The sequence below is a fragment of the Ostrea edulis genome, chromosome 4, assembly GCF_947568905.1.
Source record: "Ostrea edulis chromosome 4, xbOstEdul1.1, whole genome shotgun sequence".
In the NCBI taxonomy this organism is placed as follows: Eukaryota; Metazoa; Mollusca; class Bivalvia; order Ostreida; family Ostreidae; genus Ostrea; species Ostrea edulis.
The window spans coordinates 48,861,153-48,881,438 of record NC_079167.1 but is presented as its reverse complement, the minus strand read 5'-3'; the positions used below and the strand labels follow the sequence as shown (position 1 = coordinate 48,881,438).

Here is a 20,286-nt window from a genome sequence, read left to right as displayed (position 1 = left end):
AAGGAATTGCCACTGATTAACTGGTTGGTTTCAAGGTCAAGTTAGAATCAGTGTGGGCCTTCAGTTGAATATTGTGTCATGGTCAAATGAATACTGTATTTTGATCAGCTGAATATTGTGCTCTGAATTTGACTATATAGGGAAACCAGCATGTGATGCATGCTGGTTGATTTTAGATGTTGGTGCAGATATATTGCAGAGTGGATAAGGGAGATAATCATTTTGATAAAGCTGAAAATGGATAGAGGCATGTAGTGTTTAAATGTACTGTTCAGTTTCATCGCTTGTTTGAAAATTTATAATTCTAAAAAAAATTACTTTCAGAATTTTTTGTAGGATATTGTTTTTCAGACATTTCTTGCATGTTTGAGACAGCAACCTTCAGTCACAAAGCACAGTTATCTTGAGACATTACCATTGTCCAAAGTGTAACAACCATATCAGTGTAACATGTATCTTCCACAGTTTCCTAAATGCACTTTATTTTGTGCATGTCAGAAAAAATAGATTAGCTATATTCAATATGTATATTATTAGCTCACCTGAGCAAATGAGCTTTTCTGATCGAAATTTGTCATCTTCATAAACTTTTTACTTTTTTGTTTTCTGTAAAACGAAGAAGCAAATTAAACAAAGTATTCTTCGGTAAAGGGGATTCAAGTTTGTTCAAATAAAGGGCCATGTCTCTTGAAGGAGAGATAATTAAAAAGATTCTTCTCAAGAACCTCTGCACCAGAAATGTCAACAAATATTTACAAGAAAGTTTTGTTAAATAATTGAGATTTGTTTGTTCTAACTGTGATCTCTTGACCAATATTGGGGCCACAGAAAGGGTGCAAAGTTCAAAATAGGAATATATATGGGAAAATCTTCTCTTCCAGAACCACTTACCTGATGCAACCATGCAAACTTGACCTTAGGTAAAGGGGATGCAATTTTGTTCAAATGAAGGACCACATCCCATTCCAAGGGGAGATAATGGCAAAATAGTGAAAATGTGGTGATGTCTTTAGAAACACCCCCCCCCCCCCCCCCCCCAAAATTTCAAAAGCAATGAACAAATTTCAACCCAAATTAGCATAAAGTATTTTTTGGGTAAACAGGATGAAATGGAATGGATAAGACCAAAACCAACAAAAAGTATGTTTTCTATTAATACATACATTTCAGAAATAGGGTAGGAAGATAGAGCTTTCTAATTTTATTTCATTTTAAATTTTGTGGGAGGGGAGGGTGGGGTGGGGGGACAAAGTATTAAAAAGGTTTGTAAGTCCAGTAGAATGTTTAATGCTAATTGAAAAACATGCATGATACTAAAATATTATGTGAATGTCAATCAGAACTTGATACTGTACTTTTTATATGCCTATCTTTAGGTTGGATGTGTTACACCCTAAATTGTCGCCCCATCCCAAATCGTCGCCAGCAATGATTTGGGATGCCATTTCACTTCAAATCGTCACCCGGCATCCCAAATCATCGCCCCGGCGCCAATTTGGGACAAGATTGCACTATCATTAGGGACGACGATTTGGGATGTACTCTAGTACAGGCGACGATTTGGGGTGAAATGGCATCCCAAATCATTACTGGCAACGATTTGGGATGGGGCAACGATTTAGGGTGTAACATTCTTCTGTCCATCTGTTTGGGTTTTTTTCTCTTCATTTCTCTGTGACATATCAAGCTTAAACTTGGTGTGTAGCTTCTTTCTAGGTCATGTTACAATTTTAATCAATTTCGTTCTCGTGCAGGAAATTTGCCCCTTTATTAAAAATTTGAAGTTATATATGGAGGATGCATGATTTGTCTGGCTAACTCGTCTCGCAGTTTTCAAGTGAGGACTTTTTTGTACTGGGTGTTTTTATGTGTATTGAAGATGTGCATGTGACGAAGATTTTGATTTTCTTCAATTTTTTTAAAAAAGAAAGTTACAGGTTGTTAAACTTAATAAGTTTTGACAAAATATTGTATAGAAAGTATATGATTTTGCTGTCTAATTCCTCCAACAATTTTCAAGTGATGACCTTATTTCACTGTGTATTTCCATGGATATTGAAGATGTGCATTTTTGAGGAAATATTACAAAGTGAATACATGGTTTGTCCATTTAGCTCTTCTCACAGATTTTGAGTTAGGCCTTTGTAAACAACTTCAAAATGTACATATTGCAAAGAATTTGATTCCCAACGAATATTTTTATTTTCTTTTATGTCCGAAAAAAATTGCAGGTTGTTGAACTTTTGGGAAAATATTTGACACCTAGAGCTCTTGGTTTCTTTACTCATCTCCTGTCACAGGTTTTAAGCTACAGGACCTTTTGTTCATATGATGCAAAAGAAAGTATTTCACAGCTTAATGATGGCTGATAATAAGTTCATTAAAGTTCTATGACTCATGACTTAAGAAAGACATCCTACATAAGCTTGTGACAGGCATATTACTAGTTCGATACCATTTCCAGTTCTCTTGTTGTTGTCTTAATTTTGCATCAACTGTTACGGGGGTTGAAATCAAGGGTAGATAATCTAATTCCAATAATTGGATCCCAATCCAGAGCTTCAAAAAGTTAGGGTTGAGGATCAAAATATAGGGTAGGTTGAGAAAACAGAATCACACAATTTTTTTATGTCTTACTATAAATATTGAAACATGCTACTGGGATTTTGTATCAAGTTTGTTCAAACTGTTACAGTTACTCCTGCTGTTCAGGAAGTTGTTCAAACTGTTTAGTTACTCCTGCTATCCAGGAATGGGACAAAGTGGAGACCCAAAGTTTACAAAACTATATATTGGATAAATCTTTTTATAGAAATATTTAATCAAATTGTTGCCTTTTGGGAACCAGGTGAGGTTCACAATGGATCCATTCTATGTTAGAATATATGAAAACAAGTGTGAAATTTTTGTTTAATGTCCCTGAATTGTGAAATGGGTAGCAAGCAATTTTCACTTTGTTGCCACAAATTAGTTAAAACATGCCTCATTTAACTGGAAAAAAGAGACCGAAATTAATGGCTATTCTGTGATAGTTTGGAACTGCTGCTCAGGGGGGCGATGTGGCTCATGAGCCTCTTGTTTGTATTGAAGCATTAGAATCCATTAATTTTTTCCCAGCATAGTTTAGCAGTATGAATTTCTGTGTAGCTGATTCTCATACTCATTTTTCTAAAGAAGCAAATTATACATTGTCCGATTTATGAGAAGAAAAGTTGAAATAATGTCCGATTTATGAGAAGAAAAGTTGAAATAATGTCCGATTTATGAGAAGAAAAGTTGAAATAATGTGAATTTAAAAAGAAAAAAGTATTATAAGACTTGATATGTCACATTGAAAATTATTGATGATTGTTGTGTTTTGTAGGTCGAAGTCTGATAGTGAAAAAAAATGATGGCATTAAGGAATCCACTGATAGCCAAGCCACCATTGATGATGAGGATACAAGGGGTAGGTGTTAAAAGGGGGGTATTGATGATGAGGATACAAGGGGTAGGTGTTAAAAGGGGGTACTTTGTATGTTGTAAAGATTTTCAGGGGATGCATATGTAGAGTTTATTATCACATACCTTTTAAAACATTGAAATAAAATCTTTGTGTGATCTTTAAGATAATAACCACTCAGGAGGCACATTAACGTTGATTCAACATAGGTTTTCAATGTTGAAAAGTGGGTAGGTTTTGAAAATTGAATTGGTGTTGAAATTTTGATGTTTTAATCAAAGATGACATTTCATTGTTGAATTAGCATTGATAATAGGGGGTCAAATTTATGTTGAAGACCAGTTTCATTTGAAATTGGGTGTTCAAGATGTAGAAGTTCAAACAGCAAAGATTATATCAAATTGTCTTCATTTTCAATGTTGTTTCAGCATGGAATAACTACATAAGTTCAGTGGTGAAGAGATGCTTAACTTCCATGTTGTCTCATTGTTGATTTGTTAACATTTCAACATTGAATCATCCTTGGATTATGGTTATTTCAATCATAATTCAGTAATATTTTCTTTGTTGAGACAATGTTGTGTGCCTGCTGGGTATGTGTTTCATTATGCTAAATATTGAGATATATTCTGTTATAAAAATCAGATTTATACATGCACTAGGTAAACCTGCGGTCAGGTGGTATTGACGATCCTTTGTGTTTCTGGACTTTAGTATGTTTATTATGCCCCCTAATCATAGACTCAAGGGCATATAGTTTTTGGTCTGTCCATATGTCTGTCTGCAAAAACTTAAACCTTGGCCATAACTTTTGAATGGTTGGTGATAAGGATTTCACATGTGTATTTCTTTTGACAAGACCTTTCTTTAGGAAGCGAAATTTTTTACCTCATGGCCTTCTGAGTTAGACCTATTTTTAAAGAAATAAACTTTAACCTTGGCCTTAACTTTTCAATGGTTTGTGCAAGGGCATTCATATTTCACATGTGTATTCTTTACGTACCAAAGTTAACCTTGGAGTTTGGCCACATGGGGGCATCAGTGTTTCACAAATGCATCTTGTGCTCTGGGTCATTATAATATTCAAAACATATTTTAGCTCATTGTAGACTAATGTTTTTGCTGTATATGAATTTTCTGGCACAGATGTTGATATTCCGTAATTAGTGTAGGAAAATGACATAAGTAACAAGATTCATTGGTAATATCAACATGAGAGCACAATGAAATATTTCTAAACAAGATTTTCAATTTTGCTGACCCTGTATGTTTCTTCTCCGCTTGACCTCATAGGAAAAGCTGATATAGACAGTAAGTATGAACTGTTACTTTCATTTTCTAAAAGTGAAAGTATAGCTTCCTGCTGGGTGTGATCCTGCATTTAGTAGTACTTGACCAGTGACCTCTCAGAATAGAAACATACAAACTCTGACATACCATGTTTTTCCTCTTTGCCTATCATGCTGGATTTTTTGAAAAGGACATTTCATTTGTTAGATGATTGATGTGCTAGATAAGTTTCTTAGTAATACATGTATTGTGTTAGTTTCTAGTTGGCATTACTGATGCTGTGCATTATTTGTTGTTTTTTTGAGGCCTGTGCTGTCTATGGTACAGAATTTAAGAATTTTGTGAATTGTCTAACAGTCAAAATTTTTATAATTGTTATGAAAGTTTGTAAAGCTACTGGTGTAATTTTACTACATTGCAAGTGTGGGTGTCCTATTAATAAATGCTGTTTTTTTTCGGCTGTGAAAGTAATCATTTACATCAATTTATGAAAGGTTACAGTTACCAAAGTAAATTAGTCATTATCGTTTTAATGTTACATATATCATGCAAAGTCATTCATCAGTATAGGTACTTTCAAGGGCATTAAAGTTTTGAGAACACATCTTGTTTTATACTGTTGCTGAATATTAGAAGTTAGCTTAGATATGCAGAACAGATTTTTTCCCCTCTAGATTTCATATTCCCTGCATGGGGCCAGAGATACTTTTAACTAAAACTCAAGTGACCGATAAGGCCTGTGGGCCTCTTATTTTAGTAAGTGATGAAGTAGAACAAATTAGTTCAGGAATTTGTATTTAGGGGTCTTCTGGGTTGAAAAGGCAAGTGGGTTCTTTTGAAATTTCAGGATCACCTGGCTATGACACAATTATTGGATTCATTTAGTGCTGCATATGATGTATATCGCTGGCATCATGTAACACAAGTTTTACTGTAGAACGGGTATTTTCTGCTGTTGGAAATTTTTGTGATTTGATCCTTAAATGGTAGCAAATAATATCATGCATTTCCAATTTCTGCAGTTGCACTATTCCTATGGGCATGTATACACGCATACATACATGCACACTCAGTATATCGCAACCCCCGCATACCGCCATCGAAATGTGTTGAATGGATTTCCATGCACTCTAAAAATCACACCTTATTTGCCCCAAACTGTTGATTTTTTTAGCTTTATCACAGAATCCAAGGCAGCGATATTTCCCGTTTCCGTCTTCATCATTATTACAGTGATCGGTTTATCAATTACAGAGCGTAACACAAATCTGGGTATCAGAAATACTGAACTAAACGTGATAACTGATTATCGCTATGATAAACGACTGAAATTCTAAAATGTAAGTGTTGTTGTATCAAATAAAGTAACAGATATACAATATATATGTAATGCATTAAAAACATTCCTAACTTCAAACTAAAACTTTTACCGCTTTTAAAAGGCGTGTTTATTTACCTGTCAAATAAAACATGCACATATAAAACATTACACAGTATTGGTGTCAAATTCATTAACTTTGATTTCTTAAACCCTCGGATATCTCAAAGTTTTTCTTCGGTCCTAACAAATTCGAGATATCGAAGTTTACCTGTTGGTCTGTCCGGTGAATCAATTTAGTATGTGTCATGAAAAGCATATTAGGTAATTGTGATAATAACTTACATACTCATTTAAAAATTGTGACTGAATTTGTCCAGTAGAATTGCCTATGCGTGAACAACTGAGAAAGGAAACTATAACTATCAGCTGCAAACTTCCGCCAATGTTCGTTTGCACACAAATCAAATCTCCATACAATGAGGCTTCCTATCAATGACTGTAGATTTCGTGTACCATGTGACTTTTGTGTATATTTATGTGTATGATGTCATATTTCTGTGTTCCAGAAAAAAGTTACAGCCATTACTTATGTATTTGTCAACCGCTCAACATATTCAGTCATCGTAGAACCTACCATGACACAAATGAAACTATTTTAGATATACTTACATGTTTTACAAATGCACAAGCGCAGAATATATCACTTTTTAACAAAGTTTTAAGAACTAAAGCAAACCAATTTCATTCATTTACAAATCTTGTCATATGTGGAACAATGATTTATTGATTGATCAACCACATATTTTTTCAAATTGATGAACTAAATTGCCCAAACTCTTTATTAAAACCATCCTCGATATAACGCCAAAATAGGCTGGGACGAAAGCTGGCGATATACCAAAGTAACACTGTATATACTTTGCAATTGTAATTTTTGCGGATTTTTCCTATCCTTAAATTCTGCATAAAATGGACAACCGCAGAAAATACCTGTAATATGGTGACCCTGAAAGGAATTGAATGGAGGGAATGGGTTAATAAGTGATGTGTAAAATTTCTTTAGATATGGCTTCCTGTGTGACACTTTAATGTTGTAATTTGATGTACATGTATTCTGGTAGATGTGTAATGGTACTTCCTTGTCTGACATTACAGTTACATAAGATTTCAGGTAGCTCCACCCTCATGTGATATAATGTTTTAGCAAAATCTTTATTTGATTAAACTTGTGCATGATAATAATACATTTATTCACTCAGTATAATGGAAAAAAAAAACTGTATTTGATAACGAAAAAGTTTTATATTTTCTATAAATGGTTTTTTATCTATATAGAAAAAAATTTGTCAAGGGCAGTAACTCCTTTGCTGGCATTTTCTCTATTGTATATCTATTATACAGATTTCCCTGATATCTACAATTGATTTATACATGTATATATTCATAAAGTAGCTTTTTTGGAGTTGTTGAAATTAAAATTTTGTCATTTTAATCAGTTTTCAGGTCACCTGAGTCACTCAGGTGACCTATTAAAATACACAAGTTTCGAAATGTGTCGGAGTTATTTCCCTTCAGAAAACAATTTGTTTATACATGGTAATGGCACAAATTCCCATTACTGCACAAGTGAATGTACACAGTCAGTTACTCATGCAGTTTTGTAACCCAAATTTGACTGTTATACAAAGTAGTATTCAGGGAATAAATAAGCACATGAAATTCTTACTATAGCACCTTATTTCACTTTTTGGACATACCATACCTAGGATATTACTTGCAAATATGACAGTGTTTTTATGTTTTCAATTTAGTTAAACATTTCTTCAATAGTATTTTGTATTTCTTACATTGAAAGAAGAGAGCCACTTTTCATCTTTGACTTTGCTCCACATGTGATAATTACCTCTAAATAACCAATGGATATTCCCTGCCTAGCCCTTGTCTGATTCTTCTGATGAGTCTCTGGAGCAGGAGTAGTAAGAAATGACCTGTTTCTCAGATCCGAGAAAGTTTAGGTTCACCAGCTTAACAGGGTAGAGTAAACCAGTTAGTTCACGACTAGCTTTCTAGTTCATTCGAATTTCCTCCATCGAGGTCTGAACAGAATAATAACCAGACACCTCTGGAGCTGTTTTATCCATCATACCCATATCCTTATCAGCATTACGTGGTATAATTCCCCATAGGGCATTTCTGGCCCAGGGTCTTGGGCTGTACCAACTTCACGCCAAAACTTAGTGTCGTCTTCTACACACCCTTGTCAGAAATCACCAGGGTGTTCTTCAGACGCAGATGGTGTTTCTATTTTCACCTCAGTTGACAATTCTCTTGTAGATAGAGAATCTTGAAGTTCTAATTGGACAGAAAAGAGACCCAAACCTTCATCACTGTTGTTTAATTGTTACCCCGGGTTCTGCCTCAAGGGGGTGATGTTGATTTAGAACCGGGTGTCATTGCACAGTGAGACAAGTGTTGGAATTTCAGCCAATCCTTTCCTTACAGTAAGGAAGCATTGATGTCATCTTTGTACAAGACAATGTCTTTGCAATTTTCCTTGTGTGCCTCTGAGCCTCTAAGTTTAAAAGCTCGACCCAAGTCTAGGGTTAATAAATATCCTCTTCATGTGTCCACACAGTCCTTGTTAAGTTGTGGGTGGACCCTGTCTTTCTCAAATGTAAAGATTTGAAAAAACAAGGTCTGGATTCAGAAAGAAATTTGGTGATTTCTCAGGTTGCAGAAGGCCTGGACAACTTGCTTATGTTTCAAAAGGCAATGATGACTGGTATGGCTTGAATGAATGTTGATCATCTGCTTCAGGAGATCTGATTCGTTTACACAAGCTATTCATTATACCCCACCATTCTCGAGATCGAAGTTCGAGCCATCAAGAGTCATCTGTATATCAGTTTGCTCAGGTTGTTTCAATACCCTGTGTTTATAAGACGCAAGTAGTCCTTTACCAAAATTGTAAATTTCATGATCCCAGGGGTAGGAGTTTGGTTCCAGAGTGAGGCAAAAATTATAGTGATTGTTGTCTTTATCATTTGAAAGACTTCTTGAAGTTTGCTGATACTGTATAAAAACTAATGCATATTTACAAAAAGCAGAAAGGAATACCAAAATAGTGAATTTCGCAACCCCAGGATTCTGACTCAATTACAGGTCCAAAATAATCATATCGTGTTAAGATAGCATTTATTATGTAAAGTCTTCCATTAGTATGGGCACTCTCAGGGGTATTTGTGTTTTGATAACACATCTTGTTTTATACTGCTGCTGATTATTAGAATTTAGCATAGATATGCAGAACAGGAAAATTATTATAGATTTCATAGCCCTTGGTTTATCTAATACTTGGGTGACCAATAAGGCCTGTGGGCCTCTTGTTATGTATATTTATTGTGTGTTTTTTTAATAAAAATGTGCAATTTGATTAAATTAAACTATATTTAGTGGAAGTTAATTCAGTTTTTCTACTTTGAGTCTTTGAACCATTATTATTGATAAATCATGAGAGTGGAGCTACTTTAAAAATACTTGTATTAACATGATAAAATGAAGAAATCCAAACATATCTGTTCAAAAGAATTACTGAAATTTCTGATTTTACAATAATGATAAAATGAACCAAACCATGTTTATAGAAATTGAAAGTTTTATAAAATTGTGTAAATATTTACATTACCTCGATATCTGCAAATTTTCTATTCTAGGAGATTCTAAAAAGATTTTGAGCCACCAGTTGGGTAAAATGAAAAATTTCTTTGCATTTGGGCATTGAATAAGCTTTCAAAACCTGTGCCAAAAAAGTCAGACCAAGTTGATCTATTATTAACATGCTTGCTCTTTTTTGTTACTTTACGTCATGTGAGATGCGTAGTTGAAATAGTTACACCATAGGTTAAAGTAGTTTTCCTCCTAATTTTATTTTTACCCTTTTACACAATGATAAATTCCATACATTCTAATGAACTAGTATATTGCTCTGTTGGATTGTGGCTGTGGTATAGCTTATTCATCTTAAGTTATTGAAAAAGAATACTATATAATTATCAAACAATTACCCTATTTCTTAAAATAAAAATAGAAAACAAAACAAATCATTTCAAGCAATTTCAAGATACTTGCCTCATTGGGTTTTTTGAAGTGCATATAAATGACCTTTTTGACTTCCATTGAAATGCTTCAGGGGCAATAACTCTTACTGAGCTGCAGATTCATGAGCAGAGTGGATGCTCCTCACCCAAATCACTGTGTAAGTAATAGGGGTGCTGAAATGCCAACACAGGCAGTTCACTTTGCATGTCGTATATAGGAGTTTTTGATTTTTCTTTTTATCACAATAACATGCAAGATGGTCTCCATGATTTTGTTTAATGTTTTACCTGGTAACTATTAAACTATTTTGACTTGCTTTTTGAAAAAACTTCCATCCTTGTTAAGATAATTTTCCACTTTCAGAAATACTTTGATATTACTATATTGCCCACATTTGAAATTAAGGATGGATTCTTCTCATATTTATTGGATGTAGTATTTTGCATGCAGAAACTAAGAATATATACTTTCTTTCGACACACGAAATTTTGTGTTTTGCAGTTCTTGTTTTTAGCTCAACTGAGCCATTAGCTCAGGTGAGCCATTGACATCCATGTGCATAGTTGCCAACCTCCAACATGTAAAAAGAGGGTCATGATCCTCTCTGGAAAACAAGAAATCTGGTCATAATGTCATGATTATATGTGTTATAACAAAAATATTTACAAAAGAAATATGTGTATTTTGTACTATATGTATTTTATTGAAGAGAAGCATTGTTACTGACAGTGACACATTTTGAATTTTTCAAGACTGATGGAGATGGACAATATTTAAAAAAGGACACGGATTGATTAAATTGCTTTCATCTCAATGAATTGTGAAAGGTTTTGATTGACAGGCTAAAACAAGTTCTTCATCAAGGCTAGGCGAAATTGCCCTCTTAACAATTAGAGTTGATTATGTTCTACCACAAGAAAAGTTTTCAGCAATTTTACTATTGGGAAACATAGTTCTGCATAGTTTGTTAAAGTGATCAGACACTGGAAATGGAAGGTTGTGTTCTGATAGAAAATTAGCAAAAACTGTTTCTGCTTCATTAATTCTGCTTTTGATATCTGAAGATGATGGCAAATATTATGACGGTGATTTAGATTACTTTTGTGCCAAAGTATTTTTTAAATGATATTGTGTTTTGGCATGTTTTGTCAGATCATCTTTAGCTCCAGATAAGAGTTTATACAATGTTCATGAAGCTCATGCTGTCCTCGATATTTTTTTTACCCATGAAAAGTTGTTTTTCAGATTTGTTGGTAATAAGTACATAAGTATCATTTTTCTTTTTGTTGGCATGTCTGCTGGCCGGGATAAAGATCTCTTCCATACATAATGACTTCAAACCCCGATTTGTGAAAACAACTCACAGATAAGGCCCAAAAAAAGTTTAGATGTGTTTTTGATTACATCATTTTAAAAAAAATTGGTCGGGGTAGGCAAAAAAAAAATTGTTTTGCTTTTTTTTATTCAGCAAGTATTTGTCTTGAATCACTGGGGAAGAAACTAAATACCCGATTCATACATTTGTGAGTACTGACATGTAGCTTTAGTGTTCAATATTGAATAAAATACTAAAATAAACCAAAAAATGACATTTTGGCAACTGATTTTACCCTATTTGATACATGATTGCATGTATATCTGTGTTAATTGATCTACTTGCAGAAGCATGCATGTTTGAATATCGAGCCTGATTTTATTAGATTTTTTTTTTTAGTTTGAGAAATGAAGTATATGAAATTTATTGGAAAATTAGTGCTGTGAGAAAAATTTAGGGTCAGTCGGGTAACAGGAAACACACCTGTTGGTTTTTTGGGGGGTTGGGTTGGCAAATTGTTAACATCTGTTATAATACCTTATCTGTAATGTGCATGGTCATTGGCATTGTTTAGGTAGATCCAAGCATAGACTGTGATCCAAGCTTATGTTACAAAACCAAACCCGGGAATTGGGAGATTTTTGGGTTCAGCGAAAATTGGGTGAAAGGCACATGTATGGTTTGCCGGGTCATAAAAAAATAATTGGGTGAAAGATAGAAAAATCAGGTGTAACCAGACAAAATCGGGTGAGTTGGCAACTATGTATATGTCTGTAAACTTTACACATTGGCGACTTCTTCTCTAGAACCACTTTGCCAGAAAAGTTGAAATTTAGAGGAAAACTTCCTCATAAAGGGTAGATTCAAGTTTGTTCAAGTTATAGACATCATGTGTAGGATGGGGCTATCAAAGTTTTACAGGGAAAATCTTCAAAAATCTTCTCAAGAACCATGAAAGCTTTTTGACAATTAGAGTAGATTCAAGATTGTTCAAATCATGGCCCCTAGGGGTGTGGTGGAGCTGTAATAGAGGAAGTTTAGCAGGCTGATATATAGGGAAAATCTTTGAATTCTCAAACAAGATCTACTTGGCCAGAAATTTACATGAAATCTTCCTGACATATTTGTTCAAGTCATGACCCTCATAGGGTGGGGTCATTTAAAATCTTCTCAAAAACCACTTGGCCAGAAAAGTTGAAATATAACTAAAAGCCTCCTGAAATAGAGTTAGATTCAAGTTTGTTCAAATCATGGTCCCTGGGAGTAGAGTGAGGTCACAGTAGGTGATCAAATTTTTGCATGCTGATATATAGGGAAAAAAATTTCAAGAACCACTGGGCCAGAGAAGTTGAAAGACAATTGAAAGCTTCCAGATATAGATTAGATTCAAGTTTGTTCAAATTATTGTCCTTTGGGATAGGGAGGAGCACGATAGGGGGTCAAAATTTTACAAGTGAACGTACATAGGGAGAATCTTTAAAAATCTTCTACTCAAGAACCACTGAATCAGAAAAGTGGACATTTACATGAAAGCTCCCTGACATAGAATAGATTGTTTACACTAATGTATGGCCATATTTCATTATTTTTTTTGTAACCAACAAACATTGGCAAATTCAATAAGATATGAGGTGGACCTAATTTCCTTGATTTTCACATTGATTGTTTGGTATGAAGCATCTTTGGGACAAGGGGGACATAAATTGTAAATTTCAGGTCTATTCAAAAATCTACTTCTCTACAACTACACATCTGTAAGAAAAACTAAATGCATTGTCATGTAGAGCAGGAAAGCCTCTACCAAAATTTGTAAATTTCATGATCCCTGGATTAGAGGTTCTGACTCGAGGGCAGGGCTAAATTTAGCATATATATAGTGTATATGTGTAAAACATTTAAATGCTATCTTCTTTAAGGTTATAACTCATACTAAATTGCAACTAAATATGAGATATTTAGAAGAGGCAGGTAGTCATTTACCAAAATTGTATATTTCATGATCCCACGCAGGAATAAATGTTTTGGTTCTAGGGTGGGGCCAAAGTTATTGTAGTGAACATGTCTTTATTATTTGAATGACCCCTTTCAATTTGCTAATACGATATAAAAACTACATGAATGTTTAGGAAAAGCAGAAAAGGATGTGCCAAAATTGTGAATTTCGCAACCCCAGGGTTTTGATTCTAGGAGGGTCCAAATTAGTCATCGTATTAATGTTGCATACATTATATTATGTAAAGTCTTTCTTTAGTATAGGTACTTTCAGGGGCATTTAAGTTTTAAGGACACATCTTGTTGTATACTGGTGCTGAATATTAGAATTTTTAAAGCTTGCAGAACAGGAAATTCTTTCTAGATTTCATAGCCCCTAGGGCTAGTAATACTTTAAGGGGGGTACTCTACATCGTCATAATGGCTGACTTACTTTTACAACATGAATGAAAATATAAATATCAGCAATATTTGTCTATTCATTTATAATAACACTGCCTAGCTGATTAGCTCAGTAAGTTAGCACGTCGACTACTGAACTGTAGATTGCGGGTTCAACAGTCTATTTCAGATTGCTTTCTACTAAAACTGCATTTTTTGACTAAATAAAGTAAATTTGAAAGTTTTCAATTTTAGAATAGTGTTGTACACATCCTCCACTTTTCATCCACATCAAATTTCTGTGGTGTAGAATTCATCCTTAAACCAATACTCAAGTGACCGATTAGACCTGTGGGCTTCTTATTTCAGCGTTTTCTAAATACTCAAGTGACTGATTAGACCTGTGGGCTTCTTATTTCAGCGTTTTCTAAAAATGCTTTTATAAGAGTTTCCAGGATTTACGTGTTCTAGGGGACACTTGTGCTGAAAGGGTTTCCTTTCATTTTAAGGAATCTCGCTCAGTTTCTGGACTTTGATAAGGGTTTTACAATAGGAATTTAAGTCTAAAGAGAATATGCAGTTGCAGAAAGTAGACTTAAGTGAATTTCTTTTGTGAATAGGGATTCAATTGGTGTTTGTTTAGGAGACTTTTATAACAACATCCTGTTACAATTAGTACTTGTTTCATTAAGTCACTTTAGAATTCCAACAAAAACAGTCCCTCATTATTCAATGTTGTCAGATTGCTATTGAGCGTCAAATGTTACAACTGTAGTAAGAAAGAGTGATATGGCTGTATGGCCCACATATTTTCATAACTGAAGAAAATACATGCAATATGGTTGTATAGAATCTAAGATACCTGAATTATGACAAGAATCCATCCTTAACTGATATATTTGGATTGATGTTGCATTACAATATTTGGAGAATGAATGTTAATGAATGTGATTTGAAACATTTTACAAACCATATTTCTATAGCAATTCATGGTGGAAAACATCACTGAGCAAAACATTGCCAGTTGTACTGATTGATATCTGCAATTGAAAAAAAAATCTCTTATTTACATAAAACCAGGAGACTTGTTTTATGAGTGAGTTTGATGTTCTTATTTAATGGCACTTTTTTGAATTTTTCTTTAGGTAGTTGTTCTGTTACAATGATATTCACCCTTTTAAGTTGTTATTCATTTCCTTTAGAACAGGTAACTAATCGATCACATGAGCAGCTCAAGCAACTAAATGTTACCTGTTTGAGTCTTCTGTCTTGTGTTTTGTATGCTTCTGATATTAACCAATGTGTTCATTCCCAGCATCGTCCAGTTGTTTTCAGAATTCTGTTTTGTGCTGTAAATTACAGGGTTGATTTTGGATAATTTCATCCCTTTGTGTGTTTTTAAAATGACTTGGCCTATCCATACAGTTACCCCTCCCTTGACACTTTATTGGAATATTTCCGTGATGTGTATCCAGGTTTTGTTGCTTTGCCATTCCCCTCTCCCATTCTTAACTTTCAAAAAATGGAATTATGTTTTAGAGTTTTGAAATATTACTTCTGGTTTTTTTTTAATCTGATATTATCTTCATTAGAAAGCAGCACACCCACAACCATAGTTGTTTGTTGATATTATTTATTCTTGAGAGCCACATTACCCCACCCCCCCACCCCCCACCCTTTTTTTTTTTTTAAATAATAATTTTCATTGATAGTGCGTTCCAAGCTGGAGATGTATTTCAAATTTATATGAACTGTGTGCTTTTGATGATGTATCTTGGGTATTAACTTTTATGCCCATCATGGGCCCAATTATGGTATGATGCCGTGCATCTGTGTGTCTGTTAGTTAGCACCTTGTGGGTGAGATGAAAACTACTTGTATGGTGGTGATCATCAAACTTGGTATGCATGTTCCCAATACTTAGAGGAAGGAGCCTAGTGTTTTTAAGATCAAAGGTAACGAACTATCTTGCATGGTTGTAAAGCAAGGATCACCAAACTTTGCACACATTCCCAATAATAAGATGAAGAAACCTATTGTTTTTCAAGTCAAACTTGCATGGTAAATTTGTAGGCACAAAGCAGGATAGAAACAATACTGATAAAGGGAAGGATAATCAAATTTGATGCACATATTCAATATTGGGTTCAAGGGGGGGGGGGGTCCAAAATTTAACGGTTACCTAGTGCATTTTGGTCATTAGAATTCCCTTTGAGTGCCTGCTTTCAATATGTTTCAAGTATCATGACTACAGTTGTACATGGACTACCAATTGTAAATGGATTGTGGTGCTTGTCTTATAGTTTTATGTATTTGTGTATATTTCCTTAATATGTTGATGAATAAAATTTGTATAACCATTTCAATACTAGACTTTAGAGATACAGATCCACTCTGACTTTTATCGCATGTTGAACGTAATTGTAGGGCATATGTCACTTCTGTATTACAATAACAATTAAGTAAACAAACATAGAATACAAGTCCCTGCATTAAAATGTTATCTATCCCAAGAAAGGAATCACTACAACCACTACAACAGGAAAACACATTTGATTAAATTACGAAAATAGATCCCGAGGACGTAGAAATGAAAGACGATTATGCCGACATGGATAAGAAACGGAGAACTTCCATCTGCTTTACATCAGATACTGAGCACCAATAGTGACATGGATCGTCAACGGTCTTCCTCTTTTTAGGACTGCACATATAGCTCTTTATGGACAGTCTGCTAACAAAACACCATTTTCAAATATGTATTGATGTCAACTTTGCCCTACAGTTGGTTACTATCGTGTGATCATGGTGTATAAATGCCAATTCTAATTGGTCGTTGTGACACATCCCGAAAGTTCTGTATTCAGGTTGGGGTTTTTGTAAATTTACATCAGGCATCACAATTTACTAATGACAGATCTATTCAAATTTTATCATTATCACTTTGCAATTCATTGGTGCTCTTGACTAAAATTTTACAATTTGTGGATAACACATTTGGCTAGCTGCAGAACTTTAACTCTGGAAAAGATTTGGATAGACCAGACAACTACACTCCATGTAAAAGCCTTTGATTCGCATTGTTTATATCCTAAAAAATCTAAGCAACTATTTCTAAATGTTGTGATATAAGGCCTCATGTGCAGAAAATGTTGGGCTGTAAATATATAGTGTTGATAAGGAGTGGATCTGTAGCTATCTGGTGTAAGCCAATTTTTCCCATAGAACTGTTGTTCTGAAGCTAACATTTAACATGCAGTATAGTGTTGTGTTAATCTGGTCTAATACTTGCAGTATGATCTGACTAGGTTGATTGCAGATCTAATGTTAGAAATTGCTTTAAGTCTTGTTTGAAAAGTTTTCCAGCTTGGAGCGCAAATCATTAGTTCTGTAGACTGTATTTAGTTGTTTTGGTAGTGCATTAGTATAACAAAGGATTTACGGTAGTATCAAAAGCAAGTGTTTACAGAAACTGATTTGTGTATTTTAGGTAGAAAACAGGAAATAATCAAACTGACAGAACAGTTGATTGCCGCCATCACCAGTGGAGACTACGAAGCTTACATGTAAGAAATGTCATTTTACCAAATAGTTTTCTTAGCCATATAGGTTTGAAGAGCAATACTTTGTTGGTGCAACAGTCAGGTGTTGCCATGTCACAAATTGTTAAAGGCTGTCCACCTGGTTGTTGACACCCTCTCCCCCCAAAAAATAACAACAACCAAAAACTAGCACCTGTTTACTGCTAATTGAACAGAGATAAGGCAAATAAAGTGACTTATTAAGGAGATTTGAAGCACTGGTGAATAGCATTACATTGTTAGGACCCAGTGCCAATGATGTGGAATCTCTCTCACTCTGCTCATCTTTTTTTATTTCTCATGGTTAGGATTTCATTGAAATTTTATTTGGTAACTGACAGTCATCTGAATATGTGCATATCCTCTTTAGATGGTTTTCAATGTGTTATTCTACTTTTTCAGTAGTACAATTGTCATAACAATTTCTTGCATTATTCTTGCATTTAATATACTGTATTTGGAGAGAAAAAATTTCGCTGAAAATGATTTTGTGTGGAATAAGTTTCATTGTGTTTTAATTGTGATTACATAAAATAAGAAAATACTGAAGACAATGCATATTAAATGTAAACAATGTCACTTATTTGCTAGTCTTAATACATTTATGATACACCTGTCATATACAGACAGTTCAATGAAACATGTACTTTATAGTTCACCTGAGCCTTTAGTGAGCTTTTCTGATCAAAATTTGTCCATTTTTTGTTGATTTCGTTGGTGTTTACATCTTTGGCATTGTAAACCTTTCATAATTTCATGTTTTCAGAACCAACAGGCCAATTTCAACTAAATTTGACACAGGGTATTCTTTGACCTACTGGGCCGGAAATGTGGAAGCTTCCTGATATAATGAAAAATTGTCTAAATCATGGCTTACAGGGGTAGGGTGGGGTTACACTAGGGCTGTATTGATACTAAAGTGAAACTAAATACAGTCAACTCTCGATAAACCACCACCTTTTGTTCTATTGAATTTATGGCATTATAACGAATTTGGCAATGAATTGAATTTCCGCCATCTTGGAGAGAAAGAGTTACCTTTCTTATATATGTTAGAGTTATCTTTCCTTCACGTACAAACTTAATGTTGTAATATCTCGAAATAATTTTTCCAAATTTTCTAACATGATTAAAATAGTTTTATCAATAAATAAGGCTTCATTTCAAAACAATACACATACAAGACACATATACTAGTGCTGTTCAGTATGTAATGTGTATTGTATGATATCTCAAAAGTATTCGACTCAAATAGTGAAATGAACATTACATCCCTTCAAAGTATTCTCCACGGTTTGAAATATATAATTTCAATCTCTGAATTCATTTCTGAAATGCGTCATGGTATGCTGATTTAGGTAGACCTCTGAGGCACTGACTGGTGGCTGAGCCAAGGGCTTGTTGGGACTTTAATCTACTTTTAAGACAACATAACCTATTAAATATATTCGGAACTATTTTAGGTGGGGCTCTCATATTTTGTATATGGATTCCTTATGGCAAGGCCTTGTACACAAGGGTGTTTGATCTTTTGACTTCAGAGTTTGACCATCTGTTAAAAAAATTCCTGACCTTAATTAGGGCTTTCATATTTTGTTTATAGGTTCTTTATGGTAAAACCTTATTATTTGTGAATCTTGACCTTAGAGTTGGACCTACTTTCTATTCTCTAGTCAATATCTCTTGAACTATTTAAGGTATTTTGTATATGGATTCTTTATGGCAAGACCTTGATATACTTTGGTGTTTGATCTTGTGTCCTTGACTTGGAAGTTTCACCTACTTTTGATAAAATCTTACCCATTTAATATCCCCTGAACTATTTAAGACAGAGCTTTTATATTCTGTATATAAATTTTTTATGGCAAGGTCTTCATAATCTTTGACCTTGTAACCTTATCCAGAACAGCAAGATTATGTGTATAGCCATCTCTGTGTTATATGAATTCATTTTCAGTTATGTTGTGATCCTTTGTGGCTAGGTTGGGGTGAAAAATTTTCATGGGACTAAAGATTGATAAAGCAAATCTTTTAAAAGCCACAACAGCTGAAATTTGCTTCTTATTTGTATTTAGAAAAATATTGGAACTGTGAAATAACTCAAGATATTGAGAACTTTGAGAGATCAAATTTTGAGCCCTCTTGACTCACCTGTATTTTATTTAGCTTTATGTTTTGCATGTATATATACACTGTAGCCATTGCCATCTTGTGTTTTGTAGGAAGTATGTGGATCCCTCAGTAACATGCTTTGAGCCAGAAACCATGGGAAATTTGATTGTTGGATGGGATTTCCACAAGTTTTACTTTGATCATTGTAAGACCTAATAGTATAATGAATGATGATTTAGATAAGAGAATATGCGATGTTTTCTATTTTCAATTTTGTTAGGTTTCTTTAGTAAGCCTACCTTACCACCTTCCTATTTCATTTACAATATAGAATGCTAAGATTTCTTTTGATCTTGCAATATGTGAAGATCAGCTTAATGGTTATCAAACAGTGCATACATATTACTACTATAAATTCTTGAAAACTGCCATTGATTGTCATACAAACAGAGATGCAACAAATATTGGAATTCCTTACTTTTAGATCTATCCAAGAACAACAAGCCATTTAACACCAGCATACTGAACCCATATGTCCACCTGCTTGGAGATGATGCAGCCTGTATAGCTTATGTGAAACTTACCCAGTACATAGATAGGTATGTACTTTTAGAAGTATCAGCTTGTACCAGCACTTCTATTATGGATTATGGGCCATCTAGTACAGTGCTCCCGTGATATATTGCCAACTTTTGTTCAAGATGAATTTTGGCAATAAAGCAGGGATGGCAATATAACAAATTCACCATTACAG

General features: G+C 34.2%; 1 protein-coding gene across 15 annotated transcripts in view; it reads left to right on the top strand.

Annotated features, from left to right (window-relative positions):
• LOC125670618 (calcium/calmodulin-dependent protein kinase type II delta chain-like) overlaps positions 1-20,286 on the top strand; it is a 106,091-nt gene that overhangs the window by 70,756 nt on the left and 15,049 nt on the right. For 2 of the 15 annotated variants that reach the window (XM_048905875.2, XM_048905874.2), the window contains 7 exons: positions 3,365-3,448; positions 4,736-4,753; positions 9,767-9,799; positions 10,243-10,308; positions 17,330-17,405; positions 19,643-19,737; positions 20,017-20,131. In XM_048905875.2, the coding sequence (XP_048761832.1) occupies positions 3,365-3,448; positions 4,736-4,753; positions 9,767-9,799; positions 10,243-10,308; positions 17,330-17,405; positions 19,643-19,737; positions 20,017-20,131 (487 nt within the window). Of the gene's footprint in view, positions 1-3,364; positions 3,453-4,735; positions 4,754-9,766; positions 9,800-10,242; positions 10,309-17,329; positions 17,406-19,642; positions 19,738-20,016; positions 20,132-20,286 lie in introns of all 15 variants that reach the window. The other 13 variants (XM_048905880.2, XM_048905876.2, XM_048905881.2 and 10 more) reach the window with 7 other exon arrangements.